The sequence below is a fragment of the Brachycentrus maculatus genome, unplaced genomic scaffold (assembly GCF_059751285.1).
Source record: "Brachycentrus maculatus isolate JH-2025_06_01 unplaced genomic scaffold, ASM5975128v1 h1tg000185l, whole genome shotgun sequence".
NCBI lineage: Eukaryota > Metazoa > Arthropoda > Insecta > Trichoptera > Brachycentridae > Brachycentrus > Brachycentrus maculatus.
In genome coordinates, this window is record NW_028280936.1 from 1,157,698 (window position 1) to 1,178,819 (window position 21,122).

At 30.4% G+C, this 21,122-nt stretch overlaps 2 protein-coding genes across 2 annotated transcripts; both read right to left on the reverse strand.

The window, feature by feature from the left end:
* Positions 1-248: 248 nt before the first annotated feature.
* LOC148307933 (esterase B1-like) lies at positions 249-7,179 on the reverse strand. Its single transcript, XM_088262586.1, has 4 exons — positions 7,058-7,179; positions 4,903-5,043; positions 1,703-2,997; positions 249-1,625 (listed from the first exon to the last, which is right to left on the reverse strand). The coding sequence occupies exons 2-4, from the start codon at positions 5,035-5,037 to the stop codon at positions 1,451-1,453; spliced, it is 1,605 nt and encodes a 534-aa protein (XP_088118712.1). The 5' UTR covers positions 5,038-5,043; positions 7,058-7,179; the 3' UTR covers positions 249-1,450.
* Positions 7,180-10,444: 3,265 nt separating this feature from the next.
* Positions 10,445-16,213, reverse strand: LOC148307934 (juvenile hormone esterase-like). Its single transcript, XM_088262583.1, has 3 exons — positions 15,944-16,213; positions 11,838-13,141; positions 10,445-10,954 (listed from the first exon to the last, which is right to left on the reverse strand). The coding sequence occupies exons 1-3, from the start codon at positions 16,076-16,078 to the stop codon at positions 10,807-10,809; spliced, it is 1,587 nt and encodes a 528-aa protein (XP_088118709.1). The 5' UTR covers positions 16,079-16,213; the 3' UTR covers positions 10,445-10,806.
* Between the last annotated feature and the right edge of the window lie 4,909 nt (positions 16,214-21,122).

Sequence of the window (21,122 nt, forward strand, 5' to 3'; positions counted from 1 at the left end):
ATATATATATATATATATATATATATATATATATATATATATATATATATATATATATATATATATATATATATTTATATATATATATATATATATATATATATATATATATATATATATATATATATATTTATATATATATATATATATATATATATATATATATATATATATATATATATATATATATATATATATATATATATATATATATATATATATATATATATATGTATATATACCTATACCAAATTTTAAATCAAATAGCATTATGAATCATAAAAAATAACCTTTTAACATTGATAGAATAAGGTTTATTGAACTAATTTATCAGTAAAATATTATTGAATTTAGGTGAAAAAACAAACAGTTTATATAATGTTGTACGTTAACTTATCTTATTATCCACGAGTAGTCTGCCTTTGATACCTATGTTATTTAAGAGTGGAGAATTTTCCTGAACTTGCAGTTTTCGGAATATTTTCAAGACTAAAAATTGTTGGAGGTGTCCTTCTCCTGAAGGCAAAGATTTTTGTTCGGATTTATTTTCGCTTTTAAGGATTTTTTCTCTAGTCATTTTCCGAATCATTGTAATGCATACATATATTGTTATGACGCCTAAAATGCTGACCCTGACTCAGGCGACTACCGTATCGTCTAGGTCTAGGCCAGTGTTTCCCAGACTCTTTTGGCCCACGGACCCCTTTTCATAGTCAAATCTTGACCACGGATCCTGGGTGAAAAACTACTGACTGTACTGTACTTGCTACAAACAAAGTTGGTATAGGAGTACATCTCTCGCCAACTATTGTTTCAATAAATTTCATCTTGTGCCGAAATTGGAAAATAGTCCTTAACACATGTTTCGAAAGGCCTATTTTCTAATTTCAGCCCGTTCGGTGTCTTACTTCAGATTAAAAATGATATGAAAAGTGAAGAAAATGGGATTAATACCGTTTATGAAATTCGCATTAAAATCAGCTAATAATGTATTCATTGTTATTTATTATAACTTTCATATTGATAAAATATGTATTCTTTTTTATTTTATATTAAACCTTGCGCGGACCCCCTGACGTTGTTCAGGGACCCTCAAATCAATTTTAATTTTCCACGGACCCCTGAATGATCCCAGGGACCTCTGAGGGTCGTAAGGACCACTCTCGGAACTACTGGTTTAGGCATTAACGCTAGCACTAAATAAACCCACAATAAACAATAGATCATTTGTGCAGCTAAACATTATATTTTTAGAATCAAAATACCTACTCTGTTATATTGTACTGATTTGGGAGTGATGACGTATTTCGAGTGATGACGTATTTCGAGAAATAATTCAAATTGATTACGTTTGCCCTTTTGCAGAACAAATTTGAGCCTGCGGGAAAGTAAATATGAAACATTAAATATGCGGAAAAAATATTTTGTTAAAGATAGGTTTTTTCCGTATTTACAAAAATGCTGTTTTTAAATCATCTCTGAGTTGAATCCAAAAGTTTAAAGCCTTAAAATTGGGATCAATGCCGGGAACTAGATCTTCATTAATATCCATGAAATTCGTATTTTCCGCAGTTACCGGTTTCCAAATAACAGGGATTAGCTCACTTTTGCTTGGAGTAGGGTTTCTGAAAATTAAATCACTGAAAATAATTAACCATTATTTCAAGACATATTTTTTTAATTAACTTAATATAATACAAACCCATATTTCGCGAAATTAGTCCACATCTCTACTAGTCGTTCTCGGACTAATTTATCGCTCGATAAAACCTCTTCAGATTCTAAATTTTGTGTTCTGAATAAATATCCGACCTCTTCGGAATGTGCGGCTCCCTTTATATTCAGTTTTTTGGAAATCGTTTTATACCTGTTCAAATTTCCAAAGTATGAAAATTGAAAGTAGTAGACAGGATTTCTAGAGTATTTTGCGAGGAGTTTAACAGTTAAATCTATCGGATGACGGAATAAATAGTCAGACAGCAGATCTATTACGCTGTGGACACTTATTTGATTTTCATGAAAGTAAAAATTCTTCAATTGAGTTACCGCTGATGAAATCTTTTCAGGATACAGTGATTTATCTTCTCTCGATGGTATGAAATGACGCAAATCATTTACTAATTCCGAAACTCGTTTCTCGTCGTAAGATATTTTTTCCAAAAGGAAAACTGCTTCCTTCGCAGAATATCCTGCCATGATAGGCATATGGTCGAAATCCGAGGACGTAATATTTATGATCGAGTCTTTATTGATAATTGACTCGATTCCATCGAAATTTTCTTCGATAACTGGTAGGAAAGCGCAAGGTAATAATTTTGCCGAATCTTCATCGGACAATATTTTTAAAGACTGTTTTACCAAATCGTTTACTGGAACATTTTGCAAAAAATTCAATATATTTTTTTCGTCGCAATCCACGCATCCCAAGCTCGTCGCAAGTTTGAAAGCGTACGCTAAGGGATTTGACAGCGAGCCCCACTCGCATAAAGCTGAACCCGATTGGATAATTACTTTATGAAATAGGCCTCTAGATATTGGAGACCACGACAGGTACTGTATGGAAACTGCCCCCGCACTTTCGCCGAATATTGTAACATTATTCGGATCTCCACCAAAGTGTTTAATATTATTTTGTATCCATTTCAACGCTAATACTTGATCCTTTAAACCCGCGTTTCCCGGAACTTCCGGAGTGTTGAGACACAGGAATCCAAGTACAGATAGTCTGTAGTTTATCGTGACGTACACTATATTTTTCTTGATTAGGAAATCAGGCCCGTACTTGTCGACTGTTCCAGATCCTTTAAGAAAGGCACCCCCGTGCACCCACACCATGACGGGTAGAGGTCCCGAGTCTAGCTGTCGGGGTGAGTAAACATTCAAGAGCAGGCAGTCTTCACTCCCTGAGACAGTTAGGTTAGGGTCGAGTTGTGCGCAGATGCTCCCTTCGTGGGAACAGTCCCGAATACCCACCCATTTTTCTGCTGGAAGTGGGTCCTAAACAAACCAAAAAATATCAATTAATATAATAAAATAACGACTATGTAATTTTTTCCACATGAATTTTATTTCACCAGCAACCGGGTTTCGTCGTAACCGACATCATCAGACTGGTTTGAGGCTAGACAAAATTTTATGCTACTTACACAACAAGGCAGGAGTTGCAAACCGTGATTTTATAAAAAATTCTGACAAATGAATTTAAATTGAATGAGTTTAAGTATTGTATTATAATAATAATTACAAGTAAGTTATGGTAAAGGTTTTAGGCATGATTTGATACAATTTAATGTTAGAAATGGATTTTGTATGTGAATTTAAATAATATACTTACGTATAGTTAATGTTTCCAGATTAACATAGAATTTAGACAAAATTCTATGTTGTGTTGTAACATAAAATTTTGTTTGGCCATGAGGCCGGTGTGAACCAGTCTGATGATGTCGGTTACGACGGAACTCGGTTGCTGGTCAAATAAAATTCAGGTGGAAAAAATATATGGTTCTTATTTTATTCTATAAAATGCAGTTCCGCCAAGTAATGTCAGTACAAAACCTTAATCTAATATCAATTTATAATATTAATAATATCAATAACAATATGAATCATTTTCGGTGATTCTAAAATAAAGATTCTTATCAGTACGAGTTATTATTACAAGATGGTATCTATTAGCAATTAAACATCAATTTCTTACAAATAAAATAATAATGCATTAGGAATTGAAATAAATATTTTAATAATAATCTTATCAACCATAAAATTATTTTGCAGTGTTATTTGAAATCTGCTCTATGTGTGATGAATATTAATAAATATTTTTTTAAATCGACAATATTTTATTATCCCTAAATTCTTTTGTACCAAATTTATAAGATAAAAAACAGCAATAACAAAATATTACTAATAACATCTGAAACCGATAAGTAAAATAGTTGATAATGAAGATGAAACATTTGTTTTTTTTTCATTCTTAGAATTCAGCAATATTAATTATATCATACATTGAAACGGACTTATTTTAATTATGTCTTAAAATATCTCAAATATTTTTTTTCTTATATATTGCATATGACATAATATAACATCAGCCCTCTATATCACTGTTTTTTTTTTTAAATTAACCAAAAAATATTATATTTATTTTATTAATATAGGATACCACATTTTGAAACCTAAATTCCATATTTCAGGATTTTATTGTTACTTTTAATATTTTCAGCTGTGTTTCAGAACGTTTTTGTGAAATTTTGATTTCCTTATAAAAAAAATCCATCATTGTTTTAGGGATTTTCAGAAACCTTCAAAAAGTTGTCCTACTATTGTATGTTCTAGGAAAGGTAATTAAAAAATATTATTTTTGACATCTCAAAATATATGAAGAAGAATGTGGAAGTCTGGGTATTTATAGGGCTTACGACCGTCTTCGGCTGGTTTGAGTGATCACTTTACACGCGTGAAACATTCACCAATTCTACCCATGATTGACATACACATTACTCAAACTTTCGAAACTTCAAGATATATGTATGTATTGAACAAACTCGAAACACAGAATGCGAGAGTTCACTAGAGAGACCTGTGGTGGGATGGGAAAAGCTTTTATTAAGCAGAAACTCTTTCATTTGTATGTGAGGTCCTAGATTATATTCACATACTTTAGAAACACTACAAAACATCATTTTAAATATTTATTTAAGATTATAATTTGACCAGGGTTATTTTATTTAGCCCAGACTTTCATATTTTTCTTCATCTATGTCAACATGTCAAAAATAACTCCTAATTGGAGATAATCCAGATTTGTGAACAAGTATTTGGACAGACTCAAAATGTTGTAATTAAAATAGTATTTTTATAATCGCATTTAAATAAATACATACAAAGCATCTTCATACTTACTTTAAACCTTAGTTCTCCTACAGGTGGTTTTCCATATGGAATACCTTGAAAACAGTTAAATATAAACCCTTCAGTAGTCTTTTCTGTTTTCCCCATCAATTGTCCCTGAGACAAATTCACTATTGGGGTTGCCATATATTACTGAAAAAGAAAACATTCTCAAGGCTCTCAAATTTTAGTGAAGCATTTCTAGTTGTATTCATTTGATTTGTTTTTCTTATAAAATCTAAGATGTCTTTAGCGATATTAAAATCTAGGAATGTATTATTCTCTTCCAAAATAAAATAATACGATCATTCATGTTGTACTTATAAATACATGAAGCTTATCAAAAATAGTGTTTATTAAAGTGGTATTATTACACAAAGTGAACGATGAATGATAAGGAGAGTTATTTTTTGACATCTCATCAAAGATGAAGAAGAATATGGAAGTCTGGGCATTTACGGGGCTTATGACCGTCATAGGCTGGTTTAAGTGATCACTTTACACACGCGTAACATTCACCAATTCTACCCATTATTGACAACCACACTACTCAAATTCTTGGAAGTTCTATATATATGAACCAATTTAGAAACCTTGTTCATGAATCACTAGAACTTTACTAGAGACATCTATTGGTGAGATGTAAAGAAGCTTTTTATTAAGCAGAAACTCTTATATTAGTATGTGAGATCCGAATCCTGGATTATAATCACACACATGAGAAACGCCAGAAAATACCATTTTTATTTTATTATTAAGCTTATAATTTGACCAGATAATTTATTTACAACATTTTGAGTGTGTCCAAATACTTGTTCACAAAATCTGGATTATCTCCAATTACAGGAGTTATTTTCATATTATTTTTTGACATCTCATCAAAGATGAAGAAGAATATGGAAGTCTGATGAAGATGAAGAAGAATATGGAGACTTCCATATTCTTCTTCATCTTTGATGAGATGTCAAAAAATAATATGAAAATAACTCCTGTAATTGGAGATAATCCAGATTTTGTGAACAAGTATTTGGACACACTCAAAATGTTGTAAATAAATTATCTGGTCAAATTATAAGCTTAATAATAAAAATGAAAATGGTATTTTCTGGCGTTTCTCATGTGTGTGATTATAATCCAGGATTCGGATCTCACATACTAATATAAGAGTTTCTGCTTAATAAAAAGCTTCTTTACATCTCACCAATAGATGTCTCTAGTGAAGTTCTAGTGATTCATGAACAAGGTTTCTAAATTGGTTCATATATATAGAACTTCCAAGAATTTGAGTAGTGTGGTTGTCAATAATGGGTAGAATTGGTGAATGTTACGCGTGTGTAAAGTGATCACTTAAACCAGCCTATGACGGTCGTAAGCCCCGTAAATGCCCAGACTTCCATATTCTTCTTCATCTTTGATGAGATGTCAAAAAATAATATGAAAATAACTCCTGTAATTGGAGATAATCCAGATTTTGTGAACAAGTATTTGGACACACTCAAAATGTTGTAGATAAGGAGAGTGTTTTATTACATCTGTATTATGTAGTTTTTTCTTTACTACCATCATCATAGTCTTCTAGAGCTAAGGTATCGTAGTCAAATAAAACTAAGCTAAAGAATTTGTGAATAAGTTGTATACATGACGCTTTAAAGCCAAACTCGCATTAATTAAATTCATTAAGCTTCCGGCAATGCAGGTCACGTCCATTTTTTTAAGAATACATTTTGTATTTATTTAAATTTTTTATAATATAGATTGATTTTTTAAAAACTCCTTTCCTTTCAGTAACTGTTATTTTCAAACCCATTTATTTATTTCGTAGAAAAACGTATTTTTTCAATACAAAAACTGTGTTTAATAAAAAACAATTACGTCAAATGTTACCTAGGTTAAAAGAAAATTAAGTTGCCATTTAACGAATACTGGGCCTTAATCTCAAGTATGACTGCATTTACGAGCACTCATAAAATACGTGAATGAATAAAAACGAGCCATGTCGCGTAATTATTAAACGCAGTATTCATTTTATCTCTCAAAGGAGATGACAAGATTAAAGTCAAAACGATTTACTTGTTGCCTTCATCAAAATCCCATGAATTATGTTATATTTACTTTTATTGTGGTTAATATCTTAGCGTTTATCAGTATAAAAATATAGCAAACTCACCGTTTATTTGATATTTAACAGAATGTTACTAATTTGGGACGTGGATAAATAAACTTACGTAAATCACGAACTATGAACTGTCAAATTTCAGTGTTCACTATTTCGTAATGTTGTCTACAAACAGTAACTATGTTTATGCTCAGTATCTACCCTAAAATGTTTATATCTACGCGGATAGATAATTCAGAAAAAAAAAAAATGTTTGTTGATGGTAACACTTACTACAAGAGTCACCCACAACTTATCTTTTACCTTCAAAGGTGTCTCTGTGTATGCTTAGTGATATCTAATGGCATGTTCTTGAGATAAACTGTTCTATAAACCAAAATAACATTTTTTGCCGAAGTACATTTTTTGCTCAGGAATGTTTTTTAAAAGGTGACTGTTAGTAATAAATAGACATAAAATTTGTAGGACCTGCACTATTGGGAAGTCAACTATTAATACCGTAAATGCGTATCTACTTATCAAGATAATGTAATCATTGAATTTTAGGTTTCACTGCTGCATAACAGCGATTATTTACATAATACACGATTATATAATATAAAGCATACGTAAATTAATTTTATCTACTCTTAACAAATTAAAAAATAAATCGAACGTAGAGAAAAACAGAAATCAGATTAGATCAAGATAAGAATTAAGATCAGAAGAGAATTAAATTTCCTACATGTTTAATTACTACAATTTTCAGCCAAGTAGATGTTACCGTTTTAAAATTGAATAAATGTTGTTTTTTCCGAATAAATGTGAAGTTAAATTTACCGGTACTTTACTGATTAACATAGATACAGGGTTCATGATTTCAAACCTTTGGATCGCTCGGTGTTATTTTAATTAATTTAAATTCATTTACTTTTCTTTGTTTGTTTGTTTTGATTTGCGCATCTTTAGTTGTACACGAATGATTTTTTCCAATCATAAACAAAGGTATTTAGTCGCATTATTTATTCAAATAAAAATATGCATGGTACGATTCGACTTTTTGTTTCACAGAAAGTGTTTTCGCCTAATGATTTGCGAAATTCATCTTTACAGTAAAATTTATATTTTCAATGAAATTATATTTCTGTTGATAATTTTTCCACTCTTTTTTGGTCATAAAATGTAACTTGTTTCATACATCTTGTTATTTTCGGCAGAAAATGTTTACGATACCTGAATTACACAATACGCTTAACCAACAAAAATTAAATAATATGACTGAACTTGTCAACTCATGTATTGTATAATGTACTCCTATGTATAATATTAAAAAATAGTTATTTTTTGTTAGAACTTAAAAAAAATATTTGTTTTTTACACTCTGAAAATTAATACCCAAAGGCACAGTGGTGTAGTTGGATAGTCGCGGGTTCAATTGCTATTAATAAAAAAATGAATTTGGGAATGGTATACATATTTCAAATTAGCCTGGATATTTTGTTTCATTTTCCACACATTCATCTCCTCTTATTTATTAACTAAGAGATGCACCGAACACAACTTTTCCGTCAGATCTTCGGGACGCGGGTCTGACTTGGGAGGATGCAAAGGGGCTGGCAGCCGACAGAAAAGCCTGGAGACTGTTTGTGAACTCTATATGGTCTATAGGGAGCGGATGTGGTTTAATAAAATAATATGTAAATATAAATATAAATATAAATATAACGATATATATATATATATATATATATATATATATATATATATATATATATATATATATATATATATATATATATATATATATATATATATATAATATATGAATTTACATTCATATAATGAATTTTATTTCGCAAGCTACTAACTGTTCATTGAACAATGATATTTCTAAAAGTAAGGCTTAAATAGGGTGTTACCTTACACACTCTAAGTGCCTACATATATTTGCGTCGTGCGTCATGGGGGGATGCGTCGCCGTCGGGTCGCGGCGTCGCGGAGCCTTTCATTACAGGAACATTGTTCTATAAGATCTACTGTAGTATGTATATATGTCGCGTTTCCAGTCGAGTGATCACCGCTGTACCATAATTTTATTTATTTATTTAAACTTATGTACAGAAAATAAATAAGTACATTGGCGGGCTTATTGCTAAAAAGCAATATATTTTAACCAACCTAAAACATACTAGTGATATTGGTCGAAACGTTTGATACCATACATAGCTATTTGCAATCACAGGGTAGATGGTAGTTGAAAATTTAAAAAACATTAATTACAAATTGATGATAATAAGGAAGGGAAAGGAAAAAGGGTGTTTGGGGAAGTAGGTAGAGGGAAAAACTAAGGGAGGAGTTTTTGATGGACGGTTAGGACATGCGTGTGTGCGTGGAACTTTTTTAGTATATACTAATACCAAATAATACCGAAACTAGTGCAATGGTTATCACGTTCGGCTACCGTACTGGAGGTCCCGGGTTCGATTCCTAGGGGGGGTCAAATAAAAATAAGTGATTTATTACTCTAATTTGTATTTAATATTATCCTGGACTGGTACGTACACCTGAAGCGGAGGGCTGATCACCTGTCCTTCATGTGTTAACGATCAAGATAACAGTGCGTTTATATGATTCAGTGTTCTATGCACTATCGGGAGTGGATAAGGGTTTGAAAAACAAATACCTACACTAAACTAGTTTCAATTTTACAATAAAAGTGATATTGAGTTTTTTTTCTTTTTGAATAAATTTGATTAAATCATTTTCGTCACATAGCTTTATACCATTTGAAAGAGCTATATCCAAATGCTGTTTACCCATTTTTCATTTAAAAAATGTTTAGGATTAAAATTAATATTGTGATAATATCAAATACCAGTAAAATCAGTCAATCTAGCAATATCAAAAAAAAACTCCGTACATTTGTACATAAAGAATATGCATACTACATACATACATACAATAGGTAGGGTCAATGAATGCTTTCTTTGGTTTTACTTACGTAATATTTTTTATACATTATTTCATTCTTTATCCACTAAACCTCATTTTATGTATTAAAGTTATATTACTTAACATTATAGGATATAATATGATTATAATGATTCATCAAATGAAGATTATTAAAGATTATCAAAATTCTCAGGTTTGTCAATCATATTTTACTAATTATTTTTAAATTAAGTAAATTACATATTTATTTTTTAAAGTTTTTTTTTAAAGAACAGACCAAACAGAGCCTCAACTCTTATACATATATATATATATATATATATATATATATATATATATATATATATATATATATATATATATATATATATATATATATATATATATATATATATACACACATACTATTTTCACTTCTTTTTTACAGAAGAACAATGTCTCTCAACATATTTAACAAGTTCAATAAATATTTTGGGATTATAAATGTTAATATAATAGTGCGTGGAGTTTTTATATTATCTTTTTAATTTTTAGATTATAATGTCCTACTACATAAAAAGAACTTAAAAGAACTATCGTACACGTTATAAAGTTATAATAAGGTATATTCATTATTTATTTTTATTATTTATTTATTAATTACACTTTGTGATTTTTTTTTTTTGGTGAGATAAAATGGTAAAATTTATAATTCATGCGTTTTTTTAAACTATACATACATATATGTACTTATTGTTAAGATGTCCATAGATGAACAAATAAAGAATATAAAAAATATATGTATTTTATTTCTTATTAAAAATACTTTAACATAAGGCTTTATCTTAAAGGTTTGGTTATACACTCTTTTCATGAAACAGCTTTCTTTATTAAAGATCATTCCAAAACTTCATTCTCTCTTGGAAGGGATTTTTTATCATGGTACATTCTTCGTTGATATCCAAACAGTTGATTTCGTCCTTAGTTACTGGTTTCCAGATAACTTTTATGTTTTCAGTAACACTCGGAGTAGGATTTCTGAAAAAAATAAATACTTTTACTTAATGTTCTAACATTTTCTTTCAAATCTGTTTCTTTTATTGAATTTCGTATTTAAAAATATTACAAGTCGATATTGCAAAGAAAAAAATTACTACACTCTGAAAAAATATTTCCTTTTATTTTTTACAGGAGAAACATTCTTCACTCACCTGTAAAATTTGTTTGGGTGACGTTTTCGATGTACATATTGTACATATTTACTTTACTTTAATTTATGTCTTTACATATTTCTGAATATTATTTAAAATATGATTTATTTTGTATATTTTTGTGTGTTTATTCGTGTATAATACTGTTTGAGCAATTTGTTTTTAATTTAAATGTAAAAAAATAAGTCCCCGAAAATTATGACTTCGTACATGCAGGTTATGATGTTTTCGATAAACAAGAATATTCAAATAAATAAAAATATTTTACATGTGTTGTATGTATACGAGTATACACGTATGTATCAAAACATCAATTTATTTCTCCATAAACGTAAATAAATTTCCATGTCTAGTAATAATTATATCTACATATGTAATTAATTATATCTACATACATAAATTCTTTCTTAAAATAAAAATAAAAATTGCCATGTCAATAAATTCTCCCTTCCCCGAAAATAAATATAAGGGTACATACCTACATCCCCCACTACTTAATAACCTATAAAGGTGGAGACTGACCGGAGCGTTTCGTCGTAACGTAACACGTTACGATGCGAACATTCAGCGAGCAGTACACCGAGCCGAGCGCTCCATCCATTGTTTCGGATGCTGTGTGATGCTCGCCGCGAGCGATGTTACGACGAAATTCTCCGGTAAGTCTCCTTAAAACTATTTATTGTTAACAATTAATTTCAAATTTAATTTACCCAAATTTAGCGAAATTAGTCCACATCTCCGTCATCTTTTTAATCACGGAAGTGTCGGCATCTGTTACTTTTGGCATTTCGAAATTACCGACGGATGGTGAGATTGTAAATAAATATCCCAATTCATCACCGTGTGACGCTCCTTCGTATGACAACTTCATCAAAAATTTTATCAAGTTTATTGATCCGCTATAAGAAAATCTATAGTAGTAAGTAGTATCCAATTGCGACAACTGTTTCACGGTAGAGTCTATATCTTTTACGAAAGCGTAGTCAGACATCAGCGTAAAGAAGTTTTCAACCAGATTTCCTTTATCCGCGAAATAAAAATCTTTGATTTTTTTAGCAATAACTTTGCGATCTTCTTCACTTGTGCTGGATTTTAAGACATTCGGAACATATTCTTCGAAATTCGGAACAATTTCCTCTAAAGTCGCTGTCTCCAAGTTTAATGTTTGCAATTTCATCATGAAGAGAAGGCCTTCTCTAGATGTAAATCCGGATAAAGTAGGAACTTTATTTATTTTACCGGCTTTCATAAGCTCCCTCGGGTTTTCAGTTAAAAAGGAATTTATTTTCGGATATACTTCCTCCACTACTGGAGAGAAAGCTATGGCATTTTCGACGTTTAACGTGGGGTTGGCAGAAACTTGGGTCAAATTTTCTACCGGAACCTTCTTTAAAAACTCCAAAAGTTCTTCTTTACTGTCGGTTTTGCAGCCTAAAAGTTCTCCTAATTTAAACGCAACACCTATCGGATCAGTTTGCACGGCCCATTCGTTGGTGCTTCCTCCGGATTGCATAATCGCTTTAGAGAATAGTCCCTTGGCTGCCGGAGACATCATCATATAATGCACAGAAGCAGCTCCGGCACTTTCTCCGAAAACAGTTATATTTTCAGAGTTTCCTCCGAAGAACTTGATATTATTTTTCGCCCACTTCAGCGCTAAGATTTGATCTTTCAATCCGCAATTTCCGGGAACTTCGGCGTTACGTAGACAGAGAAAGCCAAGAGGACCTAGTCTGTAGTTGATGGATACAACAATTACGTTTCTTTCAATGAGGTGATCGGGACCGTACATTTCCTTGGCACCAGTGCCTGCAGTGAATCCACCTCCGTGAATCCAGAACATAACTGGTAATTCTGCGTCAGCAGTGGTTCCTTCCGGTACATATACATTGAGGTAGAGGCAATCCTCCTCACCACAATATGCCTTTTTGAAAAAAACATCTATGTGGGAACACATATTTCCGGCAACGCTTGCATCGCGTACTCCTTCCCAGGCAACTGCCGGTTCCGGATCCTATTAAAAATCACACATTCTTATTAGATAGGTTTGCACGTAGACATATACCATATAGTATGTATTTATGTATATATATATATACATGTATACATATATATATATATATATATATATATATATATATATATATATATATATATATATATATATATATATATATATATAAATATATATATGCATATATAAATATATGTATATTTATATATATATATATACATATATATATAAATATATATATATATATATATATATATATATATATATATATATATATATATATATATATATATATATATATATATATATATATATATATATATATATATATATAAATATATATATATATATATATATATATATATATATATATATATATATATATATATATATATATATATATATATATATATATATATATATATATATATATATATGTATATATGTGTGTGTGTGTATGTGAATATTTAAACATGCGTTTCGATTTATTTATGAATACTAGGGTCAACAAATTATAGTTCCACTTTATAAATTTGTATTAATATCAATATTTATGTCAAAATCAATGTAATCTGATATAATATAATATTTTATCTTGATTATGAGGGATCAATCGAAATTATGGACTTCAGATTACACACTGTATGTATTGTTGTCTGCAATACAGTATTATTTTTACCTCGTAAAACGTTAGATAAACATATGGTTCCTCATTAATTTCGATCTTATTTAAGATTTAATCTATTATAAATGACAAATACGGCGAATGCTTTTGAATGAAGTACTCTAATTTATATATTCCAGAGTCGATTTGTTTAGTTTGCATGTAAATACTCAAAATTTTCAATTTGTCATATAATCGATAATTTGTGAAGGTTACTGATGATGGAATACTACTCGATTACTTCGCGATTTCATATGCAAAACTGCCAAGTACGTGCTTAATACTTCATAAACCACTTAAGTATCTTTATGAGCAGGAAATCATCTAAAGATACGCAGATAATACGAATATGATTGGAACCAATTAAATACTACTTAATTAACTTCTTGCTTGGTAGCGAGCCCGCATGACAGTAATTAAAATTTCTGGTTTTGAACAAATCGATGATTTAATTTCTGACTTTTCTGTCGAAATGGTGGTCAGGTAGATAAGACTTGGGAGACACACACACCCACATATATATATATATATATATATATATATATATATATATATATATATATATATATATATATATATATATATATATATATATATATATATATATATATATATATATATATATATATATATATATATATATATATATATATATATATATATACATATATACGCATGTATGTAGGTGATTACTCAGTTTAAAAATACCCAATTCAGAAATCCTGTTAATATTTGACCTTGTAACCACTAGTCCGTGTAAAAAAAGAGTGGGTCGATTTTCTTCCCTTGTATCTTCCCCTCATTCAGAAGAATCAATATTTTATGTGTATTCTACAATGTTACACAATTAATTTTTAACTTTGTGGTATGGTAATATAACACTCTCCTCATAATTCATCGTTCACTTGTGTGTATATTTTAGTTTTTTACATATCGCTCACTCCTTTCAACAACGTCATATATAAAAAAAAAACTTGATTTTTCAGTAGATCGTTTTTCAAGTTTAAGAATATAATAAAATGTATTAAAAATCCACTTATTGCAACAGATCTTTTTAGGTAAAACCTGAAAGTTTCTTCTCCATTTGAAAAGTATTTACTTTAAAAAAAAAATAATTATAAAATAACTCTTCTTCAAAATGCAAAAACAACGCTTTCTGCCCAGTAGCGGGTAAATATTAAGTTGAAAATATGCCGCTTTTGCTGGGATATAGAACATTTTCTGGGCATTCCGAAACTAAAAATTGACGATTTTTGATAAATGACATTGTTGAAAGGAGTGAGCGATGTGGCAGACCTTAACAATTTCACTTTAGTCTACATTTGACCTGATGATGGAATGATTATTCCTAAACCGGTAGTCACGAAGTGTTTTTTTAAAGTTGTATTACATAAAGTGAACGATGAATGATAAGGAGAATGTAAATTTCTATTATTATAAATTCACATAATAATAAAGTAATTATCATTTTGAATATATATTTTTTAATTTTATCTTTATCGTTATCAAATTGAATTTTAAAACAAACAAATTTCGCCGAACCACGAGCCAGAGACGATGTTATAATCAGAAATACCAGTGGACGTGACGCAATGCTGATAATACCATATAACGGTTTTCGTTTTTCAGTTCGGTCTGGCGTCTGGGGACTGAAATTTCATGAAATCTCATTCATTCTTGAGATACGTGGACGGCATGATATCTTTCTATTGAAATTTTTAAAAGAGTATCGCACTCTCAGAACCGTCATTTCGTTGTGAATATTTTACGATAGTTTGAATAATAATTCAACGATAGTATAATATAATGTAATCTTATCTAATTGAATTCTGATAATCTTTGCGAAAAAAAGATACCAACGATTAATGTAAACAGTTATCATAATTTATACACTTCTCCTCTATGTTGGAGTACCATGCTCACTCATGGTTCCGGGTCCGAATTCCATTGGAATATTGCAATTATACTAAGATTTTCATCCGTTGATCCGTTACTCTGGTCTGACGCCGGATACAATAGACAAGTCACCTTGTGTTCGGATAATGATGATTACGATGAAGTTGCGTTATTCAAAGGCACTACGTATGTTAGGTGTAAAGTGTGGATAAGGTAAACATATTATTTTTTATTTGGCTTACCTTAAATCTCAAGTCTCCGATAGGTGGTTTGGCAAATGGGATTCCCGTAAAAGAATTGTAGGCGAATCCACTCCATGTTTTGTGCGTAATTCCTTCCAATTTTCCCTCGTGAACTGTTACCATAGGTCTCGCCATGATTGCAGTCAGACTATTATGTATCAGTAAAGTAAATTCTAATTTGGTTTACTCGTGCAAGGAACCGGCTTTAGTGTAAACAGAACGTCGTGTCGCAAAACACAGTACCGACACTGCCGCGTTATGTTTGACACTGGATTTAGAAGTTGGTTGAGGTGGGGGAATACGTCATTTTATTTACATAAGGTGAACAGTACAATTACTGGTCTTTGACGAAGCTAAATAAAAAATATTAATTAGTCATCGATACAAATAAACGATTTTATTTTATTATTAACAGAAGTTACTTAATAATTAATGTGTATTAATATTTAACAAGTCAAAATTAACTAAAGTCTATGATAAATTATTTAGTTCTTAGTTTTTTTTAATGACCGCCTCCGTAGCGTAATGGTCAGCAAGTTCTGGAGGTCCCGGATTCGACTCCCAGGGGGGATCAAATAAATATAAGTTATTTTTTCACTCTATTATTAATTTAATATTACCCTGGACTGGTGCCTGAAGCGGAGGGCTGATCTCCTTTTCTTCATGTTTTAACCATCAAGATTACACTGCGTTTATATGATGCTGTGAACTGGGATGCGGATAAGGGTTTTAAGAAGAAGAAGAAGAATGTATATATTTTTAATAACTAAGATTTCCATTGTTTAAAAAAAAACATACTTTCTGGTATACATTTTAAACTCGCGCATTTTCGCGAAAATGTTTTTTCATAAAAGGTAACCTTACTCTTCTTATTTTAAGTATAATATTACAATTATCACTACTTAATACAAATTTACTGGAAAAATATTTATTTAAATAAAATTGTCGTATTGATATAAATATAATACGGTAGGTACATTTTTATAAGTATGACAACATTATAAAAATGTACCTTATTTTATTTCAATCAAATTGGGCGTTCTTTTTCGTAATATTGGTCGATTTTTTTTTGTAATATTCTCACTGCTATATTTTCAATCGCTTGCAACTTCTAGAGATTGTCCTAAAAATACAACACAGTTTATCGTTTATGTGAGGAGTAGTTATGATTGTATTTTTTTTAATCTCACCGTTTCAAGATATTTATAAGACAATCAAAGTTTGATCCTAGACGGATTGAAATATTTAAAATGTTGCAAATTTTTACAAATAATAAAATACATATCTTTTTCGAAAATACAATACCAATTTTTTCATTTAGTATAATAATAAAAAAATTGAGTTAATGGTCACAAAAAGCCAGCAATTATATGCCACTCAATAAAATCAAAGCGTTTGTTCGGTTAAATGAAAAAACCTTTTATTTATAATTTACCCACAATAAGCATAATATATTATCTAGCAAGTAATTGTTCATTTATAGCCACTGAAACCGGGACGTATGGTAAGCCTTATTATAAAGGAAACATATTTCATGAGAGTAATTTGCGGTAAAATTGATGAAAACTTTGGCGAGAAAAAAAAATTCGGGGAAAAAGTGGCCAGTAATTTTCAACGGGCCAGTAATTGTGCTCTTAACCCCACCGATCTACGAATTAATCTGATTTCTAATATTATGGTTGTCTTAAATCATCCATGTACTTGTTGTAAACTATAAATATGCAACAACTATTTAGAAAATAGGTTGAACCTTCATCTTGTTCCATTATTAAAACATCGCTATTTACATACATACTTGTATATTATGCTTTACGTACTTGTGGGTTCCGTCGATGGATGCTGTGGATGCTTTGCATCCTTTGAAATTTGTATGTTTACAACGTATGTATACCTACCTATTTCAGTAAAACCATTATTGGTCGTATATACTACAAAGGTCTAGAAAACATCCTTATAACCCATCATATTAGCAACCTATTCCTTTTGATATATGTGACGTATGTACCTCCCACTATATGTTTTTTCATCATCTTGAAAGTTGAAATTTCTCAGAGCAAATTTTTGCAGGTACTATTCATCAATTATGTGATCCAAAGGTTAATTATAATGAAGTTATTGGGTTGATTAAAAAATCTCTCTTCTTTTAGCCACTTTCCGCACCCATGGTGCATAAAGCACTGATTCAAATTGACGCAGTAAAATCTCGTCACTTACATTAGGGCAAGATGATCAAGCTTGCGCTTCAGGTGCCAGTCCAGGGTAATATAAAATAAATATTTTAATGAAAAATTACTAATATTTATATTGACCTACCCTTGAGAATCGAACCCGGGGCAGCTAAACGCGCTAACCATTACACTATGGAGGCGGACATTGTTCGCCTCTGTAGTGTGTATATATCGCTCACTCCTTTCAAGAACGTCATAAATCAAAAATCGTCAATTTTCATCTGTGCATGTGTTTGGAATGCCCAGAAAATGTACTATATCCCAGCAAAAGCGGCATATTTTTAAATTAATATTTACCCGCTACAGGGCAGAAAGTGTCGTTTTTACATTTTGAAGAAAAGGTATTGTTTAATTATTTTTTTTAATATGTTAAATATTTTTTAAATGGAGAAAAAACCTTCAGGTTTTACCTAAAAAGATCTGTTGCACAGTAAAAAATTCAATAAGTGGCTTGATATTTATTTTTGATAGATTGTATTATATTTTTAAACATCAAAAACGTTCTCCTGAGAAATCAAGTTTTTTGATTTATGACGTTCTTGGAAGGAGTGAGCGATATGTGTAATCAATATGAATTAAATTTATTATATTTGTTCTTAAGACAGTTATGTGTTTTAAAAAAGTTTTGTCTGTCTTTTAACTGATTATTGGACCAATTCTTATTTTATTTAACCTTCCAGCGGGCGCACTATCGTAAAATTTACGACAATTGCACCTTCCGTTTCCTCCACTCTTACAATTTCACCTAGCTCCGAGCTATTCGAGGGTCATTGCCTCTCTAAACTACAGACCTGTAGTGCTTAGAAGTTTTTGTTATTCTTTGAAATCTGAATATTTCGTAAAATTTACGACAAGCGCCCGTTCAAGGCAAATTTCTCAGCACGCCCACTGGGAAGGTTAAGGATAATTTTGACATATCGGAATACCAGCGACCGTTAAACGTCACTTTTCGCATCGTATTGCCATCTCATCTTATATTGGTCAAAGTCAAGAATCGAAGAAGATGGGTAACTAGTAGTTTTTGTGATGAATGAGATGATCACACCATTCACGACATAACCCTACTTTCCTACAGATTCGTGACAGGTGAGTGAATATACCATAAACAATTTATTTACTGTCCTAGAGGATGCTGTGAATTTAATTGTCTTCGATGAAAATTTCTTTTTTGAATTACCTAACGTCCAAGTGTCTATGAAATCTGGCTATGGCTTATGCAGCACCGCTTATCGTGACCCTACTAAGGCTTCAACTTTTTAAGTTTTATAGCCTATGCCTACTCGTGAGTGGATTTACTATAATTTCATGTAATTCATGAGTGAAAATTCTAGGCAAAAACACTCGCTTTCTCGCTAGAGGCACTAGTTTATACAGTTCATTGATTCTAAGTTAGTAGTGAAGTTACTTAGGTGTATGATTTTTTAATTTTGTTTATTAAATTAGATTTTTTCGCATATTATTTTTGAGCGCTGGTAATGTACTAGAGGATATGATGAATTAAAATAAATGGACAGGCCATTTTAAATTTACTTTGTCCATACAAGGATAAACTTTTAACATAATTACTGATCATAAGTTAGTGTGATACTTTGTGGAGGCTGTCTTAACACACCCAAAGATATGAGGGAGATTAAGTGCACTTGGTAGCTAGGTTTATTAACGACCCAAGGCTGGAAGACGAGATTTAACTTGGGGACCCGCCACAACAGATCATGTAATAAGAGTTACATTGCTCTGACCCACAGTGAGAATGTAAGGTAAGCTTTCAGAAAAATAACCTTTGCTGTATTAAACAGTAATAAAATAATGAAAAAAGAGTAAAAACAGAAGATCTCTTACTATTTTGTAAACAGTGGGATGAATAAAAAAAGGTTTAAAAATTGAAAATGTTTAATAATATAATAAAGATACCTACATAATTCTCGAGAGCAATATATAATAAAGCTAAAGCCATTTTATTCATAATACATATTTCCAAATTAATGAGGGCATTAAAAACAACTAAAATAATATTTAAAACTATGAAAATATAGAACGCAATCATTTAAACACACTACTTTACCAATTCCCAACGTATTATTGTCATTTCAAATACAAATCTTTTTCCAAAATTAGTATTTGTTCGTACGAACCCTTAAACACAAAGTATACCTTTGTGCTTAGCAACATATTAGGAACTGTTGCATTAATTTGTCTTTATGTATAAAATCTACAAAAACAATAATTTTATCAGTTTACGGATTTCATTATTGTCTTATTCAAGTCATTTTTCATAAATATTAATATGACACCTGGTCTAAAAATATCATACAAATGAGTTCAGTCGAAAGAATTAACTATTTAAGGCGATGAAAGCTTAATGCATATTTTTGCATATATCTCGTTATAAAATTTATTTATTGTGCAATAAAAAAAAGAATTTTCATCGGTTTACAGAAAACCCTACATTTATTACATGATTTTATAAACATTAGGGGTGGCAAATCCCTTATTATTATGTATAAGGCATATTGAGAAGAGCAAGATCATTGATAGAATTTTAATTTCATCTTCTTTTGAGTCAAAGTATATAAAAATAATTAAACTGCAATAATCAATTATTTGCACTGGCTGCTGAATAAAATATAAATATCAGAGCTAGTAAATATTTTTTAAATATCCTGTTATTAACACACTAAGGACAGGAAAGGTATTTCTACCCGTTCGGTCGATTGACTCTTAAGGACGGGAAGGGTATTTTTGCCTTCTGCGCCGGCCTCATTTCAAAGTCAGAAATGAAGGAATTACCTATTTATTGTTTTTATATGAATATTATATGCAAACCTCTTTGTTAAGGTATTAACTATATGTACATAATTATCAATTCCCGTCGCCAGCGGTCCACAGGCGTAAAAAACACCCGTCTTTAGTGTGTTAATAAAGGAATCGTTTTATTTTATTTAGGGATACAT

Bases quoted from the DNA above. Each gene is read 5' to 3' on its own strand.
- LOC148307933 (XM_088262586.1), bottom strand. From the start codon at position 5,037: ATGGCAACCCCAATAGTGAATTTGTCTCAGGGACAATTGATGGGGAAA. The intron at 2,998-4,902 runs GTAAGTATGAAG...TGGTTTGTTTAG, and splicing joins TAGGAGAACTAAGGTTTAAA to GACCCACTTCCAGCAGAAAA. The intron at 1,626-1,702 runs GTTTGTATTATA...TTTAATTTTCAG, and splicing joins ACTAATTTCGCGAAATATGG to AAACCCTACTCCAAGCAAAA.
- LOC148307934 (XM_088262583.1), bottom strand. From the start codon at position 16,078: ATGGCGAGACCTATGGTAACAGTTCACGAGGGAAAATTGGAAGGAATT. The intron at 13,142-15,943 runs GTAAGCCAAATA...GATTTTTAATAG, and splicing joins TCGGAGACTTGAGATTTAAG to GATCCGGAACCGGCAGTTGC. The intron at 10,955-11,837 runs GTAAATTAAATT...TATTTTTTTCAG, and splicing joins ACTAATTTCGCTAAATTTGG to AAATCCTACTCCGAGTGTTA.